The sequence below is a fragment of the Rhinolophus sinicus genome, linkage group LG06, assembly GCF_036562045.2.
Source record: "Rhinolophus sinicus isolate RSC01 linkage group LG06, ASM3656204v1, whole genome shotgun sequence".
NCBI classification, from domain to species: domain Eukaryota; kingdom Metazoa; phylum Chordata; class Mammalia; order Chiroptera; family Rhinolophidae; genus Rhinolophus; species Rhinolophus sinicus.
Window position 1 is genome coordinate 9181392 of NC_133756.1, and position 13625 is coordinate 9195016.

At 35.4% G+C, this 13625-nt stretch overlaps 1 protein-coding gene across 10 annotated transcripts in view; it reads left to right on the plus strand.

Moving 5' to 3' along the window:
* Positions 1-13625, plus strand: part of ZMYM4 (zinc finger MYM-type containing 4) — a 135427-nt gene that overhangs the window by 46292 nt on the left and 75510 nt on the right. For all 10 annotated transcript variants that reach the window (XR_012497130.1, XR_012497131.1, XM_019726488.2 and 7 more), the window contains exon 2: positions 4528-4573. Coding sequence is in view for 3 of the 10 variants with exons in the window: in XM_019726488.2 (XP_019582047.2) it covers positions 4528-4573 (46 nt within the window). In the remaining 7 variants the exon portion in view is untranslated. The remainder of the gene's footprint in view (positions 1-4527; positions 4574-13625) is intronic.

A 13625-nucleotide genomic window follows, 5' to 3' on the forward strand; every position in this document is an offset into this window, starting at 1 on the left:
CTTATGGTTTTGTCCATAAAGCTAAAGTGATTAAATTATAGAGGGTGCCAAAAAATGTTATGCACATTTTAAGAAAGGAAAAAACTATTAAAATTGTAATATTCAATATATACTGATAACAAATGATGAATACAAGTCATGTTTGACTTCTGCATTTACAAGAGATGCTCCAACTGGTTACCATCAATGTCCAGACACTTCTAATTATGGTGAACTACTGCTTGAGCAACGTTGACCAAATTGTCCACTTTTTTTGGCACCCCTGGTTTATATACTAGGGGGTCAGGCAGGCATGTTGGCTGATTTGCCTGGGAGTTAAAGGTGCCTGCAGGAAGGTTGTATTTGGACAGCGGAGGCTGCATGCAGAACAGTGGAGCGTAGGGGGCAGCAGGGGAAGAATGGAAAGTACCGCGTGTCTGTTTTCATGGTTTCTTCTGTTTGAATATTCGGTGCCTGAGACATGTACCTGTCATTCAACAATAAATATTTAGCGAGTGTGTACAATATGCCAGACACCATTCTAGGCATTTTGGACATATCAAAGAACTACTCTTAATTAGCTTACACTCTAATAACATGACATGATATATATCATATGAGAAGGAAGATGGAAATGGGGAGATGGACTTAACAGTTAGGAAAGGTAGACTCCATAGTAATCTGTGTCTGCTCTCATTTTGGAATTTTAATATAACTGTGGATTTTTTAAAATGGTGGTCTGTATTTCTGTGGCCTTTTAAACCTGAACTTCTCCACCCTCCTCTCCCCTCCACTGAAGTAGGATTGGCTTGGCTGGGGCAATGGCCAGGACATTAGTTGGACCTCCCCAAGTTTAATTGTTTTGGCATTTTCTCTCTTTCTTCTTTACCTGAGGCTACTGTAAAATAGATCTTGAGGTATATCTTACTTGCAGCTTAGGTCCTTTTCGACTCTTCAAGGGCTAAATTAGCTCCGATCTGTTTTGTGTTGACATGAGTTTCCTTGCACTCAGGTAGCCTGTCTGTAAGACTCTATACTGAGGATTTAGACAAATGTATCTTTAGAGGAATGGGTATGTATGGGCTTGGGGAAAAAGAAACCCAAGAAATTCCTCAGCTTATTTTTTGCTGTTTTTAGCCACTTAGACATGTCACCAGCCAGGGAAAAAATGCGTTCATCAGTTCACTGGGGAGGACATTGGTTGGATTCCCCAACATTAGTTACTCCTTTTTCACATTGTGTAGCAGACAGATGATCTGAGTGAGCTGAGGAGACTTCATGACTTCGTTGTGTAAACTAAACAAGGTAATGCCATCCTCTCTGGCAGAGTAGTTGGTTCAGGAAATAAAGCCTAGGTCAGTGACTGATTATGAGGTGGTCCAGTCCATTAAATGCTCAGGAACATTGATTGCTAGGAACTGTGGACATCTCTCTATTTGGCTATGGTGCGATGCATGGATGAAGCTAAAACTTAGTGGGAAGAGTTGAGAGATGCATAAAGGAGGAGAGCTAGAACACTGGGAAAAATGTGCCTGAAGCTTACCCAATTTCCAGACTTTACTTTCATATGCCAATAAATTCCCTGTAACATTTGAGCTAGTTTACACTATACTTGACCCTTAATGCGGGGGTTAGAGACACTGGCCCTCCCACTCCCCCCACGCAGTTGAAATTCTGCATATAACTTTTGACTCCCCCAAATCATAACCAGAAGCCTTACCGATAACATAAACATTCGATTAAGTCTATATTTTGTATGTTATATATATTATACACAGTTTTTAGACTAAAATAAGTTAGAGAAAAGAAAACGTTGCTAGCAAAATCATACAAGAAAATAACATTTACAGTTTTTATTGAAAAAAATCCATATATGTGGACCTGTGTAGTTCAAACCCATGTTCAAGGGTCAACTGTATTTTTTTTAAACAGCTTTATAGAGATATAATTCATATGCCATGCAATTTATCCATTTAAATATGCAGTTTAGTAATTTTTTTTTTTAACTATTTTCACAGTTGTGCAACCATAGTCAATTTTAGAACATTTTCATCACCCCAAAAAGAAACCCTGTACCCATGAGCAGTCATTCTCTATTTCTTCGCCACCCCACAGTGGTCAGCAGCCACTAATCTGTTTTGTCCCTGTAGTTTTGAAATGTACATCCAGGGTCAACAAAAGGGACTTACTGGATGATGTTGTATCTATTTGTCAACAAACGTATAAATGGTTCGGCATCAAGGGGCAATGTTGTGGTCTTTGTAGTTTGTTTTCTATTTGAGAGGGAGGTGGGAGAGGTAGGAAAACAGGGTTTGGTTTTTAACTATAGAGGAGGAAATTTAATACTGGAATTTTGGCCATTCGGCAGCGTGTCTGCTCAATTGTCAGCGCCTGATGTCCTTCCCATCTAGGTTTCTTCATTTATTCTGAGTCATAGTCAGTTGCTGATATTTCTTGTATTCAGTATAATTTTAATTAACGTATTTCATTTTCATTTTGTTAAATATTTTCATAGTAAAATTTGAATGGTCTAAATTCCAGATATTCTTTTCCTTTTAGAATGTGGAAGTTGTCGATCTTTTGTGTTCCAGTTTGCAGAGAAGTGTGATGTCAGTCTGGTTCTTGTTTCTTATAGAACTCAGTCTTATCTTAGTCAGGAGTTAGGTTTTATAATCAGCTCACAAGATGAAATGGTACATAGTCCAAATTACCTTAGAAAAATCTCGTTAAGTCACTCATAAGTATAGACATACCACCCTTAGTAATATCATAAGTACCATTTTTTTTCTTACAACATTGAGTATGATTGTAGTTTCTTTGGTTGAGCACCATGTAAAGTGTCTCGAGGCAGTGTTGCACAAAAAGTGCATTATTTTTAAACACTTGGATCCCTCTCTAGTGCAGAAAAGTGCTGTCATTATTTGGCTTGAAGAGTCTCATCTCCCATTTCCCTTTGATTCTGGAGCATAACTCATTGAATGAAATGGTAGGTAGAGTGGCCTTTTACTATTTCTTTCCTTTTCAGTGTTTATATAGTTGAATTCAGTTATATTAAATGTGTTTTTGAATCATCTGTACTATAGTTTTCTTTATTCCTCTTGTTTTCTTTTGGAATTCTGAAATCTCACCAGGATATCTTTTTTTTCTTTTCATTTCCTCTTTGGTATTTGGTGGGGTCATCCTATCTCAAATATTCATATTTTTAGTTCAGGGAAATTTTCTTGTATTATGTTACCTCTCCATTGTTTTCTCCTTTGGGGATGCCTCTGAGATTGTTGTTTTCTATTGGTTAAGTCTTTCATGTTGTCATATAAAATACCTTTGTCAACTCTTTGACTTTCTGTTTTATTATTATTTTTGAAACTGATTAAGAACTTTGTCAGTAGCCTGTCCAATAAAATTTTTATTTTTGCAGTCATTTATTTGTTTCCAGGTATTCTCTCATGTATCCTTTTCATGGCCATCCGTGTTTTAGTTATTTGCATCTTTAGCCTCTCAGACATCTCAGATCCCACTTAAAATACTTTTTAGAAGTTTCTTTTCTGTAAATTAATTTTTTTTTTTTTCCTGATGTGGTTGTTCTCTTTGTTCACTTTGAACCTTATCTTGCACGGTAATTCTTTCAGAAGCCTGGGATCCTTGGTTGTCTGTTCACATTTATGAATATCAGATACTGTTTTTTATAATAGCTAGCTATTGTGTTTCCTCTGCAGATGTGTAGGTAGCTACCTAGTAACTAGATTGTTCTTTTCCCCTTAGAAATATTTCTCCCTTGAATGGGTTATAGTAGGCAAGGTTTATCAAGAAGCAGCCTTCCTTAGCCTTTCTTGTGTTCTTGCCTCAATGACAGGTAGGGCAGGGAAGCAGGAAGCTGGAATACTCACATTTGGCTGAATTGAGTAGACCTTTAAAGACCAGGAATGGAGCATGCCAGTGTCTTCAGCTTCTGGGTGGAGTTGCCTCTGCTTTACTTTTAACCACCCCCCAACCCGTGTCCCTTTTAAAGGTCTGAAATTATCTCACACTTGGCTTTACTTCTGTCTTAGGCCCTAGCATTAAAATAGCAACCATCCCTGTAACGTGGCTCATTTTCATTTAAAGAGCAGCAGATTTCTGGCTTTACTTTAACTTAAGAGCAAAACCGGTTGATACTGATTGTTATGTTCAGTTTTGATGCGATGTTTTGCATAGTTCTCAGTAAGTATTAGTAAGTTCTCAATAAGTGTTTGTTGAGAACACTTACTGGTTTTGTTTATTATTATTATTATTACAAATATATGTGATCCTCTAGTGACATGAAAGTGATTTTTTTTAAAAATAAGGTTTTTTAATAGAGAAGTCTCTCTTCAATTTTGGTTTGTGGATTTTGGCCTGAACTTTTATTTATTATAAATTCTATTGTATTCTATTTGGTGGTGTTTTTGTTTATGTTGTTGTGTATTTGTATACTTTTGGTTGAAAATCATAGCTCTTGGGGGAGTCATCCTTCAAGTATGCTAGAAGGATATGATAATAATGTTATTTTTCTTCTTTTTTTTGCTCTTTCAGTTCGAGCAGAAAACTGGTGCAGTGTTTGATGAAATTGTAGAGAACTGTAAGTACCATTTTTGAAAATAACAAATCATGTCTTTAGATAGATAATAAGTGTAAGTCTAGATAGAGCATTTATCTATAACAGGGCTGATTAATGTGATGATCCAATTTGATTTAGTTTAGATCTCATCGTACTGTTAGTATTTTAAGCAAGTTAATCTGAACTGTAAGTCTTACTCTTTTTTGTAAGTAAATGTTGGTGCAAAAGTAATTGTGGTTTTGCAATTTTTAAAACAATTTTTTTATATGCAATTATTTTTAACCTTTTAAACCGCAGTTACTTTTGCACCAACCTAGTATTTTATTCTCAGTCATTAATGTTGAAATACAGCCACACTTTGTGTATGTGTGAAGTACATAGAAGTTTATACTTACCACTTAAAGGTTTCTGCTTTGTTTATAGTCTCTTAATTTTCTTTCTGTAGTACATGATTTTCTTAAAAAAAAAAAAAACCCATAGAAAACCTCTGTTTATTCTGATTATAAAAGTAATACATTCAATTTTACAGTATGAAAATGAGTAAAACTGAAAAGCCTTTGTCTTTACCATTCTCCAAAGATAACCAGTTTTAAAAATTTACTATATATCTTTCCAGACTTTTTTTTTCTATGAGTGTATATCTATATATGGCGGGAGAAGTTTATGTATGTGTGTAGGGATTATATGAATACTGTTCTTGCTTTTTTCATTCAACTGCTAGACATCTTTCTGAGTCTGTGAATTTGGGCATATTGCCTCCTTTGTAATGGCTACTCTATTATTGTATGGCTGTACTATAACCAACTTCCCCTTTTATACATGTATATATTATTTTTAATTTTTCACTATTACAGGCAATATTGAGTATGTGTTCCTATACACATCTTTGTCTACTTGTTGAAGTGTTTTCTATAGTTTAAATTCTAAGAATAGAATTGATGAATCATCAAAGGATATGTATGCGCTTGTTTATGAAGGGTAAATTTTGTCATCTAGAATTCCTAAGTCAAGGGAAATATGCATTTATTTTTTATTTTTTTATTTTTTTAAAATTTACTTCCACCAGTAGGATATTTGAGTACCATCTTTCTCTTTGGAATTAGTTAATATTTTTGAGTGATAACAGTTTTTAAACTATATAGAGAAGTAACTAGTTCTCCTGATCTTTAGTGGATTTAGTTGTCCTTTTTTATACATACAAGCAACAAAATTAGACTCCAGCTTGCTTATCCAGAAGAAACTTTAGAAGTATACTAGGGTATTTCTTAGAATTTAGGACGGAGGTATAGAACAAATTTCCCCTAGGAAACTCACTGAAAGGAAATCATGGGCCTGCTCTATCTAGTGCTACCAGAAAGCAGTTATGTTCCAGTGACTTGCATTCTTTCTGTATATCCATTTTAAATTTCAAGTTCCTAGGAAAAATATTATGATTGTGCCAGCTTGGATCTGGTACAGTCAGCTGTACCAGGGTGAACCAATCATCTGTGGTCAGGGCAAATACGGTCAGAAGGTAAAATGTGGCTGTTAGGAGGTATTCCTCAGCAACTACTACTCACTTTCACCGTGTAGTTTTTGATTACCTGCTTCTGGACATGCCTTCACTCAAGTCTGTATACTATGCAGTAATAGAAATTAATCAGATAGCTTTCGAATGAAGGTTTTAATCGGATGCTTTGTTTATTAAAGATGTTGCAGTAACAACTATCTTAAAGTGGTAGCAGGAATCTAACCAAGCTCTGTACTTGGGTCCCTGACTCAACATTTGGGGTTTATGTTTCTGGTACCTGGTGTAACAGCTCCGCAAACATTTTTGGGCTAGAGGTTTACAGCAGGTGATTTTATACCGAATATTGAGTGTAAATAGTGCGGTTAAAAATTGCCCTGTATCTCCCCCTTTCTGGTAGTTTATCTTTCAGGGGCTGCTGAAGGCTCTGGAGGCAGAGAATTGACTAGCTTGAAAGGGCAAACTGGCCTCTCTCCATGAAGGGATTCAGGAACATAGGTACCGCTAGAAGATAAAAAGGCAGACTGCTGCATAGATGATATTCAGGAAGCATCTGATTCCAAAGATGGTCATTCAAGGCCTATCATTTATTTTGTCTTGAGGCCTGTATTTAGAAATATGGAGATTAACTGTTTCTCAGGCAAACAGTGTCTCAAAATGTCTAGTATAAAACTAGATCTACCATGTAATCAATGACCAAGGGGACCATCAGGACATGGGGCTTCGAATATTTGTTTTGTAGATCAAATTCAGCCCTCCTCGGGTATAGCTTTTCTGAAACTTGCAGCAGAATGTAGTATCTGCTAATTGTTGGCACACATAAATTGACAGAGCTTAACCCCATTGATGAGAAATTTGGGGAATTTGGTTTAAACATGAGAACGCTGAGTTGACTTTCCAAAGATGCAGTGTTTTCAGTGAAAGGGATTTAAGAGAAAAAAGCCTTCAGTATTTCACGCAAGTCAAAAGAGAAAATAGGCTTGTCCAACTTTAGTTTATCATTTGTCAGGAGAATTTGTGCTGTGGATTTTTAAAAATACATGGTGATAGAGGAAGTGACTGATACTGTGGATTATCCTAATTTATGTTCCCTTAACCATTGGCAGTTTATGTGAAGTTCAAAAGAAGTTCAGATAGAATAGAGAAATTAAAACAGACAAACAAACATTCAGACAGTTGCTTCCTTAAATCAAGGACTAATAAGTAAATGGTTCTAAGGTAACCAACCACCTGGTCATTCACCAGTGGTTAATTTTCTTACTGATGAAGTTCATTGAACCTGACAAACTTGCCAACTTTGAGAGGAAAATAAGAGCATTGCTGATTTGCTGAAGTACAGTTATTTGGATTCAAAAAATTTTTCATATTATTTTGATTACTTTCAATGTACCAGTTTTATTTGTGGAAAACTTTACATGTATTTTACAAAAATCCTAATAACAAATTGTATTAATAGATTAGGTTCACCTATGTATAACAGAAATACAATAGAAATTTATATTTCATGTGAAAGAAGCCCAGATGATAAGATGGCTCTTGTTATGAGGAACCCAGGGGCCTCCTGGCTTTTTGTATCACTTCATTAGCAAATGATTGCCATTCCCTGGTATTCTGAGATGGCTGCTGTGGGATAGGGAGGAGGACAAAAAGCCATACTTCTCAACAGAATGAGCCTTTTAAAGAACTTTCCTAGAAACTCTACCTTTGTACTTTGGTTTACCTCTTCCTAGCTATCCTAACTTCAGAGAAAACTGGGAATTGTAGTTAATTGAGCCCATTGTTGCCAACAATAAAATCAAGGATTTCTTAGTAAGGAGAAGGGGGAGAATTGTTACTAGGTATGCTGTGTCTCCCATAATAACCCTCTAGATGAGGATACTACAACTGTCTCTGTTTTACCAAGGAGGAAAGTAAGGCTTAGAGACATCATTTGGCTTTTAAATGGTGCAATCAGGATTTTAATGCAGGTTTACCTAACTCCCAAGCTGCTCCTTTTAAATCTTTTGTGACCTATTTCTGAACTGTCCCCTAGTTCACTGAAATCATAGGTTTTTAAGAATAATAATTGTTTGCTAGAAATAAAGGAATAATTGTAAAGTAACTCGGAAATATTTAATGAATATTAACCATGACAAGTTTTTGTGGCTGCCTATGGAGTATCAACATCAGTTTGTGTTTTAATTGTATCTGTCATATCAATGCAGCTCAATTTTTAAAAGAACTGATAAGTTGAAAAGCTTTTTTGCTTTGTTTTGACCTCAGAGCTACTTAAATATTTCTGTTTACATGGTCTATTGCTTCTATCGCTGAGTATTATTTGGGTCCTTCTAATATTGTGAAGGAATTATCTTCATGAATATGTGGAAACCAAAGCCTAAAGTCTTCTTTGGGGATGTCAACATAGGTACAAAATTGAGATGACCTTAACTAAAAACACCTTACTGTGCTCAAGAACTACGTAGTTTATTAAAGGAAAACAATCTTTTTGAATTAAATTATATAAAGTTTTGAATGAATAAAATGGACTAAACTAATTTTTGCATTATCTCTATTGCTGAAAGTTATATGTTTTTGCAAACAATTTACACCCCTATTTTAAGGTTATTATCTTTAAAATTGAGTGGTTCCAGAGAAACTTTGACAACTGAAAGGAAGATATAAATTGTATGTGTAGTTTAGTTCAATATGAGAGACTGGTAAAGAGTAAAAGTATGTTGCAAATCTTTGAATATAAGGTGATTCCAAATACAGGATTCTCACCCATTTTCCCAGTGAACAATCTAAAAACTACAAATTTTGCCATCTAGAGTATATCTCTTAGACATAGGGATGAAAAATTTCTATGAATCATTTGGTAATTATATACATAATTAAACCTCATTGTGTTTAATACTGTGTTTCCCCAAAAATAAGACCTAGCCGGACAGCCAGCTCTAAAGCGTCTTTTGGAGCAAAAATTAATGTAAGCCCCGGTATTATATTATATTATATTATATTATATTATATTATATTATATTATATTATATTATACCGGGTCTTACATTGTAGCAAAATAAGACTGGGTCTTAGATTAATTTTTGCTCCAAGAGACGCTTTAGAGCTGATTGCCCGGCTGCGTCTTATTTTCGGGGGAACATGGTAATATTTACTTAGAAAATACTGCTTTTCTCCCAGTTATTTCATGAAAGAATTTTAAGTATGTGACGTGCATATTTTAGTGACTTTATCATCACTATTGTCATTTTGTAAGTCAGGTTACATAATTTTGTAGAGCCTACTATCTAAACTGTTTAAAATAAAATACAGTTTTAATTTGCATTATGATTACTGGTATGTTCTGTTTCACAAGCCACCTCAAACTTAGTGGTGTAAATTTATTATGCTCTTGGATTCTGGGGCTTATGTTCAGAAAGGGTATACTGGATGGAGATGCCTTGTTTTGGCTCCACTCTGCCTTGGGTCTTGGCGGAGAAGATTTGGGAAGCCCAGTGGCTTGGTGTTGGAATAACCGGGACGCTCATTCACTCATGTCTAGTCTGGCCTAAGAGACTCATCCTGGGACTGATGACTTGAGCACCTATACAAGGTCTCCCCATTGCCTCGCCTTCCTTGGAACATGGTAGACTCAGGGTAGTCGGACTTTTTTTTTTTTTTTACAGTTGGTCAGGACTCCAAGCAAACAATAATTCAATGAATAAGGCAGAAGCTGCATTTTTTCTGACCTAGATTCAGAAGTCACACAGCATCTCTTCCACCACATTCTTTTGGCTATAAGCAAGTCCTAAGCCTGCCCAGATTCAGAAGAGGATATAGAACTCACTTCTTCATAGGAGAAGGAAGGGTCAAAGACACATTGTAGAAAAGCATGTACGTGGGAGATACTGTTGCAGCCATATTTGGAAAATGCAGTCTATTGTCACAGCGTGTAATCCTGTCATAGAATAATTTATTCTAAACCAAAAGATGGCTTTAATAAAAAGTCATCCTCTAGGTCTATATTTGGATCGTCATAACATTAACTACTTCCTGTAATACATAAACACAGCTGCATGAATCTGATCATGTGTGATTTTTTTTTTTTTTTTTTAAGATTTTATTGGGGAAGGGGAACAGTGTGTATACTTCCAGGACTTTTTGTTTTCCAAGTCAAATTGTTGTCCTTTCAATCTTAGTTGTGCAGGGTGCTGTTCAGCTTCAAGTTGTTGTCCTTTCAGTCTTAGTTGTGGAGGGTGCAGCTCAGCTCCAGGTCCAGTTGCCAGCTGAGCTCCAGGTCCAGTTGCCTTTGCTAGTTGCAGGGGGCTGCTAGTTGCAGGGGGCGCAGCCATGCACCATCCCTTGCGGGAGTTGAGGAATTGAACTGGCAACCTTGTGGTTGACGCGCTCCAACCAACTGAGCAATCCAGGATCTCAACGGCAGCTCAGCTCAAGGTGCTGTGTTTAATTTTTTAGTTGCAGGGGGCACTGCCCACCATCCCTTGCGGGAGTCGAGGTATTGAACTGGCAACCTTGTGGTTGAGAGCCCACTGGCCCATGTGGGAATCCAACTGGCAGCCTTCGGAGTTAGGAGCATGGAGCTCTAATCGCCTGAGCCACCGGGCCGGCCCGGTCTTTTGTCTTTTGAATTACAGTTATTTTAGTGGGAAGGATAGTGGCATCTCATTGTAGTTTTACCTTGCATATCTCTGCTGACTAATGATGATGAACATCCTTTCAATGTGTGTATTACTCATTAAATTTTCTTTTGTGAAGAGTCTGTTCAAATCTTTGCCCTTTTTAAAATTTTGTTTGTCTTTTTATTAAATTGTAAAAGTTGTTTATATATCCTGGATACAAGTCTTCTGTGGTATAGATCAATATGTAAATATAGATAGGGATATTTCTGTATCTTCACTATTTATATCTATCTATATTTCTCTTTCCATATACATCCATCCACCCATCCATCAATTCATGTTTCTATTTATTCTGTGGGTTGCCTTTCCGTTACCTCAGTGGTGTCCTTTAATAAGCACAAGTTTTTAATTTTGATAAAGTCCTATATTACTTATTATTATTATATTTTTGCGGTCTGTGTTGTGTTCTGACTAAGAAACTTATCCCAAGATCATGAATATTTTCCCAAGAAAACTTTGTAGTTTTACCTTTAGCTTTTATGATTAGGTTTGTCAACTATCTCAAGTTAGTTTTTGTATGTAGCATAGTGTAAGAATCAAAATGAATAATTTTTGTATGTGGATATCTATTTGTATCAGCAACAGTTACTGAAAAGATTATTATTTCTGATTGATTTGTATACAAATCAGTTGATCTGTATGTTTGGGTCTATTTCTGGACTCATTCTGTTCTGTATATCTGTCCTTGAGCCAGTACCACATGGTTTTGATTAGTTTTGTAGTAAATCAGATACGCTGAGTCATATTTTTCAAAATTGTTTTGCTATTCCAGATCTTTTGTATTTTCATGCAATTTCTTAGAAGGAGTTTGTAATTTTCAATTAAACAAAGCCTCCTAGGGTTTTTTTTTTTAATCTTTTTTTTTTTTTTTTTTAAGATTTTTTTATTGGGGAAGGGGAACAGGACTTTATTGGGGAACAGTGTGTACTTCCAGGGCTTTTTTTTCCAAGTCAAGTTGTTCTTTCAGTCTTAGTTGTGGAGGGTGCCGTTCAGCTTCAAGTTGTTGTCCTTTCAGTCTTAGTTGTGGAGGGCTCAGCTCCAGGTCCAGTTGCCGTTGCTAGTTGCAGGGGGCACAGCCCACCATCCCTTGTGGGAGTCGAACCGGCAACCTTGTGGTTGAGAGGACGCGCTCCAACCAACTGAGCCATCGGGGAGCTCAGCGGCAGCTCAGCTCAAGGTGCCGTGTTCAATTTTAGTTGCACGGGGCACTGCCCACCATCCCTTGCGGGAGTCAAGGAATTGAACTGGCAACCTTGTGGTTGAGAGCCCACTGGCCCATGTGGGAATCGAACCGGCAGCCTTCGGAGTTAGGAGCACGGAGTTCTAACCACCTGAGCCACCGGGCCGGCCCCCTCCTAGGGTTTTGATTGGGATTATGTTCGGTCTATAGATCAGTTTGAGGAGAACCAACATCTAAATAATAGTATTTTCCAATTCATGAATATGATATGTCTTTCAGTTTATTTAGGTCTTTTTTTCATTTCTTTCAGCAATATTTTATAGTTTTTAGAATGCGAATCATATATATTTTGTTATCTCTATGTATCTTAAATTTCTTATGCTATTGTAAATGAAAGTTTTAAAAATTAAATTTGTTGAATTATAATGTACAAATAATAAAATTTACCATATTTAAAAATCGTTTTTATTTTAACTTCTCACTCTGAACTGGAGGTTTATAAAATGAGTTAGTAGAAATTACTCAACTCTGTTCTTAAAAATTGTTTTGTCCATTCCATTCCTTTGTATTTACATATCCAATTTAGAATCAACATGTAATTCATACAAATAAGCCACTGGGACTTTGATTGGAAGTGGTTAAGTCTGCAGATTAATTTTAGGGGAGAGTTAACATCTTAAATATATTGTGTCTTCCTATCCATGAGTATGGTATAGTGCTTTATTAGGTCTTTAAATCGCTAAATAATTTCTAAATTATTATTCAATTTCTAAATAATATTTTATAGTATATGTCAGGAGATATTGCATATATTTTGTGAAATTTAGCATTCCTGATTTCTTTTTAATATTTTGTCTGGATTTTTTTGTGTATGGATAAATTAAGGGACAATATTTCCTCCTAGAGATAGGTAACCAGTTATTCCTTTCCAAGTCAGTGAGTAAAAATCCATCTTTTACTTACTGATTGGAAATGTAATATTTTTATTTTTTATTCTATTATAATGATTTAAATTGTTTTAATTAGTTTTAATTGATTTTTATTGTCTTTGTAGATGCCCTCTCAGGTTAAGGATCTTCTCTCTTTTAATAACTAAAAGATGTTTTTCATGAATGAATATAAAATTTTGTCAAATGTTTTCTCTTAACCTGAGACCATCATGTTATTTTTTTCTTTTATTGTGTTAATGTGGTGAATTGAACTTTGAATATGAAACCCACTTTGCATTCATAAATCCTTTGTCATGATTTATTATTTGTTTATATCTTTTTAATTTTAGTTTTTTAATCACACAAAAGTATATTTATTTTTAAGTTGGTTGACCCTCTGTATTTACTTAGTTTAAATGATTTGAAATTAAAATGTTCTAATTTTCTTTTTGATATTAGCATCCTTTTTATTTCCTCAATTATTTATTAAAAATAGGGAACTAGCAGTACATGAACACTACATGTCAGATATTTCATGTTGCTTTGTCTGCTTTTGCAATTCACGCACCCAGATACATTTTTCTGTTTTTAATAGTTTAATATTTAATTTCAAGAAGTCTTAATACTTGAAATAATCTCTCCAATTTAATTCAACAAACATGTATTGAATGCCTACAGTATGGTATGCCAAGCACTATGCTATTTGGTGGGAACACAGATATGAGATATTTCTCAGTTCTCTATAAGTATTTGTGAAAATCAAAGACATTCAGCACCAAACATT